This window comes from Triturus cristatus, chromosome 11 (assembly GCF_964204655.1).
Source record: "Triturus cristatus chromosome 11, aTriCri1.1, whole genome shotgun sequence".
Classification (NCBI taxonomy): Eukaryota; Metazoa; Chordata; class Amphibia; order Caudata; family Salamandridae; genus Triturus; species Triturus cristatus.
Window position 1 is genome coordinate 567,193,676 of NC_140594.1, and position 14,562 is coordinate 567,208,237.

The window sequence follows — 14,562 nt, forward strand, 5'->3', positions numbered from 1 at the left end:
GCCTATCTTACACCTTTTTTGTTTTTTTAATTGCATAATGATACCTGCTCATATTCCTTTCCCTTCAGAAATTTCCGAGATAGCTGTATTGAGCAGTATTAAACTCTATTGAACTGTACACTATATCTCCAGCAGTTAGCTTTTGGTTATTAAAATCAGATTTTGCATTGGCATTTTGAGAGAACTTGGATTGCATTTCTTGGGAAGCTGAAACTTTTTTTCTCTCCAGCCATTGCTTCAGTCCAGTGCTTAAATTGAGCTGGTGGTTTCTGGGTGTCCCACTGTCTTGCATTCAGTTCGGACTACCCGGTAGCAGGGGGACCGGGGCCATGGAGCCGACAGCAAAGGCCATATCACTCACTGTAACCAGCAACTTTGTGACCCCCTGCTCGAGTTTGGAACAGATCATCTAAAGGTCTCACACACACATGAAGAGCAAGAGGGCTCTAGGGGTGCAACACAGGCTCCCACCAGTCGATGCGCGCATCCGTTAGGGCAGCGTTCTCTTCCCTCTCCATCCACCGCCAGTCGATGCGCGCATCTGTTAAGGCAGCGGTCTTCCCTCTCCATCCACAGCCAGTCGATGCGCGCATCTGTTAGGGCAGCATTCTCTTCCCTCTCCATCCACCGCCAGTCGATGCGCGTATCTGTTAGGGCAGCGTTCTCTTCCCTCTCCATCTCCCCTCAGTCAATGCGCGCATCTGTTAGGGCAGCATTTTCCTCCCTCTCCATCCACCACCAATCGATGCGCGCATCTGTTAGGGCAGCATTCTCTTCCCTCTCCATCCACCGCCAGTCGATGCACGCATCTGTTAAGGCAGCGGTCTTCCCTCGCCAACCACCGCCAGTCGATGCGCGCATCTGTTGGGGCAGCATTCTCTTCCCTCTCCATCCACCGCCAGTCAATGCGCGCATCTGTTAGGGCAGCGGTCTTCCCTCTCCATCCACCGCCAGTTGATGCTCACATCTGTTAGGGCAGCGTTCTCTTACTTCTCCATCCACCTTTTACCTATAAAGGGTCACTCTTTTTCTACCCGAAAATGCAATGTTGTTCACCATTTCTCTATGCACACGTTTGTTGCCGTGATGCTGGCAAGGGAAGAAGGGGAATTGTATCTCTGCATGGAGAGGCCTAACAGATGCTGCAGCTTCTCCCCCAGTCAGGGCTTGGAGCAGCAATGCAAGATTCTGCTTTCATCTTCTACGCACTAAGCTGCTTCATGTCACACCTTTACATATCCTCTATATGCTGCCTTCAGTGACTGACCACCATCTCTGGGACTGGTCTGTATGGCACTGCGAAGTTCATAGTATGACTTTTGAAGTTGCACCTGACACCCATTAGGGCTTCCTTCGAGCTCACGCCTGTGCTGTTGCACATTGTTGGATTAAAAGCAGGAGGATGTGAAGCGGTGAATCTTGTCCACACACTGCATTTGCGCTGTTTTTATCCAATTGTTAATAAGGTAGTGTGAATACGGACACGTGTATACAGTGTTTCAAACTGTTTACTCTTATTTTATTCAATTAGCACCACAAATTTTGTCTTGAATTTCTGATTATATGATCTTCGTGAAGTGTATGTAAAAATATATATATATATATATATTTTTTTTTTTTTCAGCTCATAAGCGCACCTCAGCGATTCGCCAATTCAGGGAGTGTTCTGATTGGAAGTCCATACACCCCAAACCAATCGACAATGGTCACACACAGTCACATCACAGAAGCCACCAACTGGATCCCAGGGTAAGAACTTTTTTCCTACGTGTATGAAATATTTTTTCCCCTCAAACTCTAGATGATATGCTAAAATTTTGTATATAGGTTACTTTATTTTTTCGTGATTAAAGGTGCTCATTCCAGCGGGACAAACCCCATAGCAAATATTTTCTATATTTTTTCTGATGTTATGGTTGTCTATCAGAAATCTACTGATTTATTTATTTTTATGGCTTTATATGGTGCCAGCCAAGACTTTGTGGGGTTCACATCATTATACATGAATGGACAGATGCTCAAGGGATCACATCTTAGACAAGAAGATCTAGTGTGTGACTTTGGTTCCACATTTATCCTCAGTTTACTTAGCATGCCCTGACCTTCGACATGGATATAGCACAGGCTGTCACTTCAATATCTCCCCAATACCCCCATTTTGACAGAGCTTGGTAAAAGGCTGAGAGTCCAGCATTGCTATCACTTAGTTTATTCTTTTTTACAGCTAAAGAAGCATCACCCCGCCTTGCCTATTACAGCAGGTGTTATATTCATCTCTGAGAGATTGGGCTTTTTCTTTAATGAGGAATGTCTATCTGCACAACATCAAAAGCTGAGCTTTTGTATGAGCTTGCCTTGAAAGTAGGACTTGTGCAGCACCCCGAGTGGTGTTACTTAGAAAGCAGGGCAGAGGTGTGTTAGGGTGTTTGTCCATCATCTTGTAATACTGCCCAGCTATATTCTGGCTAATTAATAATAATTAGTGGGGCTGGGATTCGGGACAATCACAACGACTTACATTTCCACAGAGTTTCCGGTGCCAATTTTAACTCCATGTTGCTTATGCCACACCCATGGCATACTGACGCATAGTAAAAAAAAAAGTAGGGGGAAGGGTTGTGTTCTGTCTTGATAGACAGAGTTGCTGCCGCTACTGAGAGTGGAGCATTCGCTAAACACTATGGGGGAAAACAGAATGGGGGAAAACAGAATGGGTGCCAGCAGGGTGAGTAAAGCCCTGTGGAGAGGGAATCCAGAAGCGAGAGCGGGGCATTCAAAGAGTCCCTGGAGTGGATACTCTGCAACACTTTTGAAGTTTCGTACGACCTCTTCCATCGCAGATGGAGATTGCTGTTTGAATTGGCACCGATGCTGCACTTGGAGCCAGTGTGGCCTAGTGCAGGAAGAAACAGCAACATCAGGAGGTGACAAATAAAGAGAGCTGCACCCCTCTTCATGCTCCAGAGAGGGCCAGGTCACAGTGTTACAGTGTAATACATCTACAGAATCCTGAAAGGGAGGTGAAACAATAAAATGAAAGTAAAAATATGTTATTTAACCCCCACTGCCTGCAGGGAAGAGGTGGCTCGCAGTGAAGAGTGCAATAGATCAGTGGCAGGCGATATTGCAAGGGGCCAGTGTGTAAGGACCACAGTGTTGAAGACCACCCTTAAAAAGCTCAACAAGGTGGAGAAGACATTGGCAGTGAGAGAGTCCAGGTTACAGAGGCTTGAGACAAGAGTAGTGAGGGCTTATTGCTGACTCAGTGGAGATGAGGGTGGTGAAAGTGGAAAGAAATAGGGACCACATGATCTCCAAGTTCAATTACCACCCGGAAAAACATGGGAATCGTAAGGGTGCACTGCTGTCCTTAGAGGGCAAGTATGAAATGCTGCTTAATGTACGATGGACAACAAATCTTAGATTGTTAGGCTACAAAGCAACACCCTAGGAGACGTTCTTGATGGAAGAGATGCAGGCATTTTGCAAGGAGCACCTTGCCCTACCAGCCAGACAACCCCAAGTGTGAGTGAAGGAGACAATACAGGCTTCCATCAAGATGTAGAGCAACCCCCAGGAAACAGGGAAAAGGATGGGCTTAGTGGTGCTAAGTGATCAAGATCATCGGGACACCAGCCTGAAGAAATCTGCAAGTTTGAATGATACCAACATAAATGAAAGGATTTTGTTGTTCCCTGAATGTGGTGCCCTCTTGCAACACAAAAAAGCAACTCCATGTGCTTTGCACCAACTTTCTGGATGTGGTGGCTACAGCTTCACTGTCAGACTGAAGGTGTCATTGGATGGTAAATCATTTGTTTTCTTTCACAGCCTCAGAAGACAAAGTAATTCCTAGAATGTATCAGAAACAAGACACCAAAGGATCCGTCATGGACAACGTTTGACTCTGAACTTACTGCTTCGGATCCCCTGTTAATAACACACCATTGTGAAACGGACCGAGAGGGAAGATGCTCTCCATAGAGTGGTTGCAGTGAAGAGTTGGGTTTTTACTTGCGATCCCTCTCCCTCCTCCTGCATTCCTCTAAAACCTTTTTTTTCTTTTTAATTCCTCTTATGTTCTTTACTGTACCCCCTTTCCTCTTCCATGCTGACCTTATTATATTCACGATTTGGTAGTCATGGTCTGTAGGCACTTCTCCAAATAAATATAAAGTTGCTGAGATATATGGTACACTCCGCTTATTGAGGTCTTTGATGGACAGCAGCAAAGAACACCAAAGGAGGGGGAGAGATGGGGTGTGTGTGTTTTCACTGAAAAAACCCAAAGGTTACTGGGACGTTCTAGTAAGCTCAGATTTCAGTCGTACAAAATCAGTGAAATTCAGCAGTTATAGCTACCTGACTAACTATAACTTAAGTCCTGGCAATGCACTGCGTATGACCTCACATATTACATCACTCATGACATGGTCAGTGACATCACTCATGACATTAGCCAGTAAGTGTAAGTATTTTGTAAGAGTTTGATTGTTAAACATATATACTAAGGTATCACAAAAGTTACTTTCATATACTAGGCAACTAATGAGTGAATCTACTTCTAATATATATTATGTGAGTGACTGTGTGTATGCGGTGTGAGTGGATGTGTCAGTGGCTATATGGATGCGTGAGTGGGTGTCTAAATGGCTGGATGAGTGAGTGGGTGTGTAAGTGTCTATGAGTGAGTGGCTCTTTGAGTGGGTGTTTGGTTAAGGCAGTTGTTGTATGAGTGGCTGTGGTGAAGAGTGAGTGTCTGTGAGAATGTTATGTTATGTTATGTTAATAGTTTTTATAAGGCGCACAGCTGCCCCAGCCAAGGGGCGTCCCGGCGCCTGATCAGGTACCACAACACAACAAATCGATATTAGCAAGGGAAAGGAGGGAATTAGTCAGCGATTGGGAACAAAAAAGTTTTTATGGCACGCCTAAAGGAAGTAAGACTGTTCAGGGCTCGTATATGGACAGGAAGAGAATTCCATAATCCTGCTGCTAATACTCGAAAGGAGCGCCCTCCCATCCTACTCAGTCTAAACCGCGTATTGACCGCCAGATGGAGAGATTCCGATCTAAGAGACCGCGTAGGAACATAGGAGGAAACAAGCTTAGCGAGGGCTGGAGGAGAGGAAAGCTTCAAGATTTTAAATGTCAGGCAAAGAGCCTTAAATTTAATTCTCAGTCTGACCGGCAGCCAGTGAAGGGAGGTCAAAACTGCAGAGACAGAGCACTGTCTAGGGAGGCCAACAATGGCACGCGCCGCGGCATTCTGCACCCTTTGCAATCTAGTAGCCTCCGCCTGATTCACTCCGAGCAGCAGCGCACTCCCATAGTCCAGCCGAGAAAGAATAGAGGCTTGGACCACCAGTTGCCGAGTGGGGGGGTCGAAGAATTTGAGGACCGGTCTCAGTCCTCGCAGAATACCATAACAGGTAGCTGCAACCTTCTTCGTATGGCTGGTAAAAGAGAGTGTAGGATCCAGCCAAACCCCCAAGTTCTTAACTTCGGCAGCTGGGATGGGAGTCACCCCCAATTCTGGAGGCCACCACTGATCTCCCCAGAGCTCCGCCTGCTTACCTAAGATCAGGACCTCGTTTTTTTTGGCATTTAACTGCAAACAGTTGGTTCGCATCCAATTTGCCACGGCTATGAGTCCTGCACGAAATCTGGGAGCGTTCACCTCGGCGGCACCGCTGAGTGTCACCGCCAGCTGCGTGTTGTCAGCATACGATGTCATGGTTAGGCCACATTGTCTGACGACAGCAGCCAGCGGTTTCACATACAGGTTGAATAAAGTGGGGCTCAACGCAGAGCCCTGTGGAATCCCCAGCCCCAGTGGATGGAAAGAGGACTGACAAGGTGGAATAGCCACTTTAAAAAACCGGTCCGAGAGGAAAGAGCGAAACCATTGGAGAGCAGTCCCCTCAATTCCCACTCCCTCCAAACGTCGGATCAGAATGTCGTGAGACACCGTGTCAAACGTGGCGCTCAGATCTAACAGGAGGAGCGCCGCTGTCTGCCCAGCATCCAGCACCGTTCGCAAGTGCTCGGTCATAAAGAGCAGTGCAGTTTCGGTGCTGTGTTGTGCCCGAAAACCATTCTGGCTCTGGTCAAGAATGTTATTTCGAGAAAGGTGGGCAGACAAGATGGAGTTCACGTGTGCCTCAGTAACCTTGGCGGTCCAGGGCAGGAGGGAGATGGGACGGTAGTTTTCTGGCAATAGGGGGTCAAGGTTAGGCTTCTTTAAAATAGGGCTGACCACTGCCTGCTTCCAGTAAGAAGGGACCACGCCCGATGTCAGCGATAGATTGATCAAATCCAGTAGAGGCTCACGACATAGAGGAGGAAGAAGTCTGAATAGCTCTGGCTTCAGCGGATCTAATGGAGAACCGGATTTAATTTTGAGGCTCAGGGTGTCGAAAACCTCGTCAGACATTACTGGCAGGAAGGACAAGGTATCGTGAACCGTAGCCATCACATCAGTTTGCTCAGCACCGAGCACAGATGACGTAAATCCTCGGTAGATCGCCTGCACTTTCTCCACGAAAAAGGATGCCAAACTTTCACAGTGAGAGTCCGTGCAGATTTCCACCGAGGTGGCCCGTTTCCCCATAAGGTCTTTAAGAACCTTAAAAATTAATTTAGACGGGTTGGGGCTATTCTGAAACTCAGAAGCATAGTATGCGGCCCGGGTTTGACAGATTGCCCTATGATAAATCTTAAGCTGGGCAAAATACGAAGATTTCAGGGTGGGATCAAAGGATTTCCGCCACGCCCTCTCAGCTTGCCGGCACGTTCTCTTAAGCTCGGCAAGAGTATCATTATACCATGGGCTGCCAACTTTAGCATGACATTTCGACCAGCGCATCGGTATAAGAGAGTCAAGGGCGGCTAGGACCCAGTTACAAAACTGCTCGTATCCTTGTTCCACGTTCAGCAGATTGCCCAGGGGCAGCGCCTCCAAGATCTTATAAAACTCCTCCAGTTTGAGCTTGTGCCAATTTCTTTTAAGGACCAGTCTATCCACAGGTATAAATTCCGGGTCATCTATAGGGCATGAAACTTTAACCAGCAGATGGTTTGACCAACCCACCACCATCGGGTCAGAGATCCTAACCCGCTCCAGTGTGGTAAAGAAGGGGTCAAGGATATGACCTCCAATGTGGGTAGGGGAGGTAACTAGCTGGGTCATTTGCATGGCTTCAAGGTCCGCTAGCAAGGTATTAATAGGTGTTGATGACCTCTGATCAAAATGGATATTGAGGTCGCCTACGATGTTAAAATTGGCACATCTCGGAGCTAAAGAGCTGACCACGTCAGTAAGAGCGGCCTTGAAGACAGTGTCATTCCCTGGCGGACGATATATAAGCATACCACTAAGTGTAAACTGATGACTGAAAGCTACCTTAAAAGAAGCGCTCTCACACGCTGGTAAATCAAGAGCTTTCCATTCAGCCGGGAAGCAGGATTTTATCACCATAGCTATGCCACCCCCTCTAGAAGTGCGATTAAGAGTGAACACTGTATAATTAGAAGGGAATGCCAGATTGATTATTGCAGTATCCGCATCCTGAAGCCAAGTCTCAGTGAGAAAGATAAGGTCAGGAGAGTCCTTTTCGATGATGTCACGTAAGCACTGATGGTGCTTGACCAACGATCTCACGTTCAGACTCCAGATGCGAAGTACACGCTCAGAGATATTAGTACGAGTATTAGGGGCATTCCTTTCTACAGCGCGCACCCCAGACGGGGTATCAAGTGACAGACTGCCACAGGCACAGTCATAAGGACCCGACAACGGGTGCACAGAGTCTTGAGCACACACCGTAAGCCTCTCTCTAATCGAAAGCAAAGCGGCACGATTGTACCTGAGCGTCAAGGTATTCTGCATGATGCTACAATGGTACGATGACTAACTGCCAGAGTCCAGGCCCCGCTCACGCTTCCTCGACGCGGACGAGCGCAGACGGGCAGGACTCTGGCACGACTCCGGCTAAGCGATGGCGTCCCACTGCGCGGTCCCGCTGCGCGGGAGAGGACGACTTTAAGTAGGCGTCGCAATAAAGAGCTCGAGCGTGGGGACGCTCCAAGATGGCGCCCGCCTAAATCTCCACCAACCCAAGCCAAAATGGCGCCCACAAGAGTCCAACCCCGGGACCCGGACCCGCCAAACGGCGGTGCGCTTTCCAGATTTTAAATGCAAGTGAGGGGACGAGTACCCAGGCAGAAGAACAGTAAAAACAGGGGGAATCCAAGAAAAAAACGAAAATACAAAACTGGTACTTTTAAAAACACTGCACAATGACAGCGCGACCTGCACTGGCTGCATAGGTAAGTGAGCAGATGTGGGGGTGCTTGTATGGATGTGTGAATTGGTCTATAAGTGGTTTTGTGGGTGTGTGAGTGAGTGCTTGTATAGGTGAGTAAGTGGCTGTGTTGAGACTGTATGGGTGCGTGAGTTGTTATATAGGTGAATAAGTGGGTGTGTGAGTAGGTGTATGGGTGAGTGTGTGGCTGTAAGAGAGGCTGTATGGGTTAGTGACCGGGTGTATGAGTAGCTGTTTTTTGAGTGAGTGGTTGTCTGAGTGCCTGTATGTATGAGTGACTGGCTCAGTTAGTGACTGTATGGATAAGTGAGTGAGTGTTTGTGTGTGTGTGTGCCTGAATGGATGAGTGACTCCAGGTGTGAGTGGTTGTATTAATGGGTGTGTGAATGGCTGTATGAATAGCGGTGTGAGTGACTATGGATGAGTGAGTGGGTGTAAGGATGTGTGACTGGGTGTCTGAGTGGGTCTTTGAGTGGCTGTGGGAGTCTCTGAGTGGGTCTGTGAGTCAGTGTTTGTCTGTGAGTGGGTCTGTCAGTGGGTGAAAGTATGAGTGATTCTGTAAGTGGGTGCATGAGTGGGTTCTGTTTGTTTTCTGCTTGATTTTGGACTTTTTCTCCTCACTTCTAACCTCTATTTTGCCTCTTTCTGCTCGTTTCTGACCTCTATCTTGCCGGCCTGATTTAGAAGCACACTGGCGTTCTGCTGCTCCCCGCCGACTGATCCTGCCCAGAGCCTCCTGAGTTTCCTTGACTAAGAAACAAAAAAGCCCAGCATCAGGTCCCCGGAGCTGCACGCTAAATGGCCCACTCACCTTCTGTTGTTTATTTGATTTACACAACACAGCCATTCTTATTTAGGAAACTCACCGGAGCCGCTCGAGGGAATTGGTTTCCCATTCCTCCAAGATCCTCCTAATCATGACTGTGTGCCTGTTGTCTGCTTGACACAAGGATACAGACCCCATCCAGAGGATCGCCGTGGTTCACCCCACCCTCAGAGGGGACCGCTAGTACATCTTCTTTCTTTCGTCCTGAAGAGGCCTGCAGTTTCTAGGCTGAAACACATTGACACTTTCAATTGAGGAGTCTGTAATTCTCAATCGACTTTCAAAGACCTTATTTGACACACAAAGAATATAGAGAGCAAAACTGCCCCTCGCGTGTGTACAATCTACAGACTATCTCCATTATGGACTCCGTAAAAAGCAAAGACTACAGCCATCTCTGTTTAAAACAACTGGAAGACTGAAAAAAGAAACTTTCTAGTTGGAACATTTATTGTTTGGTATTTGGTATATGTTTTATGTATGTGCAGCTCAGTGCATTGATTGTCCCTTTCACACGTTTGATTATTTGTGTATGTTTAATGTGTTATACAGCATTTGTATAACCCGGGCACCTACTCCTGGAGTGAACGATTGTAGGCTCAGCTAAAAGGTTAAAATTAATTTGCAGAAATTGTGAATATAGCTCCAGTGATTAATTTATGTAATCATAGGATAACTAACGATACAATCATCCGTTCCCGCATTACACCACTTTTTGTTTACACATTGCTGACCTTTATTCAGCCTCTTTCTGTTTGTGTCTGACCTTTATTCTCCCCCTTTCGGCTCATTGCTGACCATAATACTGCCTCTTTCTGCTCATTGCTGACCTTTATTTTGTCTCTTTCTGCTCATTTCTTGCCTTTATTTTGCCTCTTGCTGCTGGTTTCGGGCCTATATTTATCCTCTTTCTGCTCATTTGTCACCTTATTTTGCCTTTTGCTGCTTGTTTCTCACCTCTATTTTGTCTCTTTCTGCTCATTGCTGACCTCTATTTTGCCTCTTTCTAGTTGTTTCTGTCTTTTATTGTGCCTGTTTCTACTTGTTTCTCACCTTTATCTTGCCTCTTTCTAATCGTTGCTGACCTTTATTCAGCCTCTTTCTGCTAGCTTCTGGTCATTATGTTGCCTCTTTCTGCTAGCTTCTGGCCTTTATTTTGTCTCTTTCTGCTCATTACTGACCTTTATTCTGCCTCTTTCTCCTTGTTTCTGGCCTTTATTTTGCATCTTTCTGCTTGTTTCTCACCTTTATTTTGCCTCTTTGTGTACGTTTGTCAACTTTATTTTGCCTCTTGCTGATGGTTTCTTGCCTATATGTTTCCTCTTCCTGCTCATTTCTCACCTTTACTTTGCTTCTTTATTTCCGTTTGACACCTTTATTTTGCCTCTTGCTGCTTGTTCGTCACGTTTATTTTGCCTCTTTCTGCTCATGGCTGACCTTTATTTTGCCTCTTTCTGCTGGTTTCTGACCTTTATTCTGCCGCTTTCTGCTCGTTTTGACCTTTATTTCGCCTCTTTCTGCTTTCTTTTCCCAGGACTGCAGGGAAGCCTAAATACCCCATGGCCCCAGCCGGACCCTGCCTCCTGCGGGAGCCGGCATTGCTCTCACAGACGGGGAGCTGCTAAACATGCAGCTCCCTGTCTGTGAGAGCAATAATTTTGTCTGTTTCACTGTCCGCTTGACAGCGGACTGGGAAATAAAAGAAAACTCAGTTCTCAGCAATATAAGTCATGTTTGCTCTGACTTGGCGGGAGCTTTCAAAACTCCCTCCAAGTCAGAGCAAACAGCTATGTCCCAGGGTGGGCACCCTGGGGGGTGGCGTTACTCAAGGCCATGTATTGCTCCAGGAGGTGGTGGGCGCATGGCCCCTTCTGTTTGCACGGGCTGCCCCGGGAAGGTGGTGGTCCCTAAAGCCGAGAACGGCCAGGGAGGGGGGCATGTGGCCCTCCTCCTTCTTAAAAAAGGTAAGCCCTGGGGAGGTGGTGGTTCCTGGAGCTTTTAGAAGCCCAGTAGGGGGTCTGTGTGTCCACCCTCTTTAATTAAAAATAAAGAAATAAAAATAAATCCCCGGGGAGGTGCTTGTCCCTGGGGCTCGTATGAGTCCATGGTGGGGGGTGGGTCCGCATGCCCCGCCATTCGTTTTTTTTTAATTCCCTGGGGGTGGTGGTCCCAGGGGCTGAAAGAACCTGAGGAGGCCCTGTGAGCCCCCCTCCTTTTTTATGAAATGCCCAGAAGACCTGGCCAACCTGGGGCTCTTTGGAAAACCAGCGCGGGAGCCTGCACTTTTAATTTTTAATTTTTTTTGCTGCAAATTCACGTATATCGCAAATTTGCAGCAAATATTTATTTATTTATTTATGTTATACTATTTTGTCCTCCAGGTTCCCTCTGGTACCCCCATACTAAGGCTTGGATGTCAGGGTATTCCTACCCTACCCCCTTTTCTTTTTTTCACGTTTTCTTTTGAGACTCTGCCGAAACCAGTCCCAAGATGGCTGCCAACACTGCCTGGTTGAAGTGTTGGCAGCCAATCAGAGCTCTGCATTCCCCTGCAAAAACTCGTTATTATTTGCTTAGTCGCCACAATTGGAGATACCCTTTTTTTTCCCCTTAAATTTCTCAACAACGACTGAACGGATTTACACTGTATAACTTGATCTACGAACCAAAATCTTCCATCATGCCAAATGTGGTGTAAATCTGTCCAGTGGTTTGGTCTGTAGTCGTGTTTAAAGCTCCTATGGAAATTAACATGGGAAACACCCTTTTTTTGACCCCCTCCCCCTTTTTCTCGGCCCCGGCTACATGGATCACCCTGCACCTTTCCATGCACACCAAGAATCACTGGCACACTTTTTGTGGAAAATTCATAAAACAGCACCAAAGATATAGTAAAAAACGCTACTCCTCCGGAAACATGGTTCTAACTATAACTACCTACTGGTTAGCCAGTAGGTAATCTATATACAGTATTCTTCCCAATTGTGGTGTATCTGTTCCACCCTTTTTGTGTTATTGGTAGACAGAATGCGTTTTTTCTCAATAATGGTCAGTTGCACCCAAAATGGACAATTACAGTAAAGCATTGCTTTCTTTCGGGAAGATTCCTCCATAACATTGTCAGTAATCACTAAATATGTGGGATTTGCTAACTAAGTAATGAACATGTTTGTTTAGTCATGTAAGATTTACAGCAAGAACTGTAATTAAAACTAATGGCTAAGTACAAGCCTCCATTTTCGATTGGGATGGTTTTGTTTTGGCCTGTGGACAAACTGTGTTGAATACAGTTCAAAACGATTGACAAATGACAGCCGGAAGCTGGCTGTTTACTGAGTCAGTTTGAATAGAGGCATACGATGGAGTTGCAGGAGGACAGTATCTTAGAGCTGTCTTCAAGAGACACTATGTAGCTCATATCCCACACTGAAATGTTATTGTTGGCGCAGACAGCCTAAGCTGTCGTTGTACTTAAAAAATCTGTTTCCATTTAAAATAATCATCATAATATTAGCAGCACCAGCATAAAGTTCATGAATCAGAAATAAAATACATTAAAATACCATTATTGTATACACACAGGAAGTAGTACAGTAGCATTCGCCTTAAAACTACTTACATAATGTTATTGTAAATGCAATACAATAAGATGACCTAATAAATGCATCCTTTCTTTCCACGTGTCCTGTCTTTCTTTCTCCTGTTTAGACCCGCTGATCATTCATTGCTACATTCATACTGTATACGAACACTGAAACAGCCATTTAATCAGACGAACGAAAGGTAGGGCTCCTTCGCTGAAAACTGTCAGATACAGCAAACCCGTAGATGTTTGTTTAACTGGTCCCATTTGTCATTTAACATTTTTTCATTTTGTTTTTGACTCAAGTTGGGCACATTGCATTAACCCATTTGTTAGCTGTGTGATTGAGGTGCATTCGTGAAGGTCCATTTTTGAACCATCCAAATAAACCTGGTTATTGAGCCTCAAACAAGTTTTTTTTAAAAAATCGGATCAATGCTTCATTAGAATATACTTTCTGAGGTCTATTTACATTTCTAAATGTAATCCATTATATGTTTAAACATATTCCTCCTGCCAGCATCTAATCAGTTTGGTTACTTTGACAACATAAGTGCCAGTGTCCAATTATCTCCCCGGCATTTCAAAAGGATGGATGGCAAGACAGAAAACACTCTGTAATTTAGATGAGTGTAGTGTCCGCCATGGCCCATCTTTAACCACCACTTCATCTTGACGTTTCGGTCTAGTAAGACTTTTTGGGGGAAAACCCAGCTATTTCCCCAGCTTCCTGAAAGTTATTTCTGAAGTCCACCTGCTGTAACTCCCTGTGTATTTTGGGTTTATGGAAGGTTGTGCCATCGAACCAACGTCAGAAAACAACAGGAATTAAGGTAATTGCTTTAACCCCCGTCCCCATCTCCTTATAAGACGTTGCTGTAGTTAAAGAACAGTCCACGATTTCACGTTTGGCTTCACAACGCAGCCGTCTGCAGACTTATTGCTACCAAAATTACAGAACTGGGGTTCTGATCCATCTGACTTCTGTGGACCAAAAAACGGCCCTGTAACAAAAACGGCCCCCAGTCCCTGCGGCCCACCGGGGAAATGCCCGGTGCCCGCTACGGCCAGTCCGGCCCTAGAAGCCAGTGGACCCTGGCTTAAGCAAATTTGATGATTTGAACCTCACAATACACAAAAATCCAGAAAAAAGTATTCATCAAACAAATATACAAATGATTAAATATTTTATTTAATTCATATATATATATATATATATATATATGAAACCTAATATTTGTAATTTCAATGGAAATGGTGGGGCTTTTCTAAATTCAACTGAAGCCACACATCTTCCATACTATATTGTTTTTAATGCATGTGCACTGCTCCCATGAATCCATCTGAGGACGCCAACTTAATTTTTAGCCTCCAGTGGCAAGTTTCTTCACATTTACTGAATATTTAGAAATTTTCAATTTTGCACCTTTATTTATGTACTTGCATCTTTATTTATGTACTCCTTATTAATATTTCATTTTCTAAGCAGTTGGGGACCCTAAGTAGGTGCGGTGAACCCCCGTTGGTGCATAGATCACAGGTTAAGAACCACTGCTGTAGAGTGTAGATCGCGTGGACTTTGGCTTCACTCAGATTAGTGCTTTCTGTCACCTAACTCTATTGGCTTTTTAGTACATCATTCGACTCCTATAAAGTGCTTGTCTTGAAAACATGAGGGACAGTTTTGCTGTGAACAGTACACCGAATGATGACACATCAAAGTATTTGTCCCATAAATGCATTGTATAACTAAAGTAGTAATTTTGGGGATTTTTTCACTGCGCAATTAAAAAATTTTTTTTTTTTAGACAGAATGCAATTTGTGT

General features: G+C 45.4%; 1 protein-coding gene across 1 annotated transcript in view; it reads left to right on the forward strand.

Moving 5' to 3' along the window:
* The window catches only part of TFDP2 (transcription factor Dp-2), a 421,645-nt gene that overhangs the window by 57,853 nt on the left and 349,230 nt on the right, over positions 1 to 14,562 (forward strand). The window contains exons 2-3 of the mRNA XM_085633640.1: positions 1,625 to 1,749; positions 12,862 to 12,936. Of these exons, the coding sequence (XP_085489766.1) occupies positions 1,703 to 1,749; positions 12,862 to 12,936 (122 nt within the window). The 5' untranslated portion in view covers positions 1,625 to 1,702. The remainder of the gene's footprint in view (positions 1 to 1,624; positions 1,750 to 12,861; positions 12,937 to 14,562) is intronic.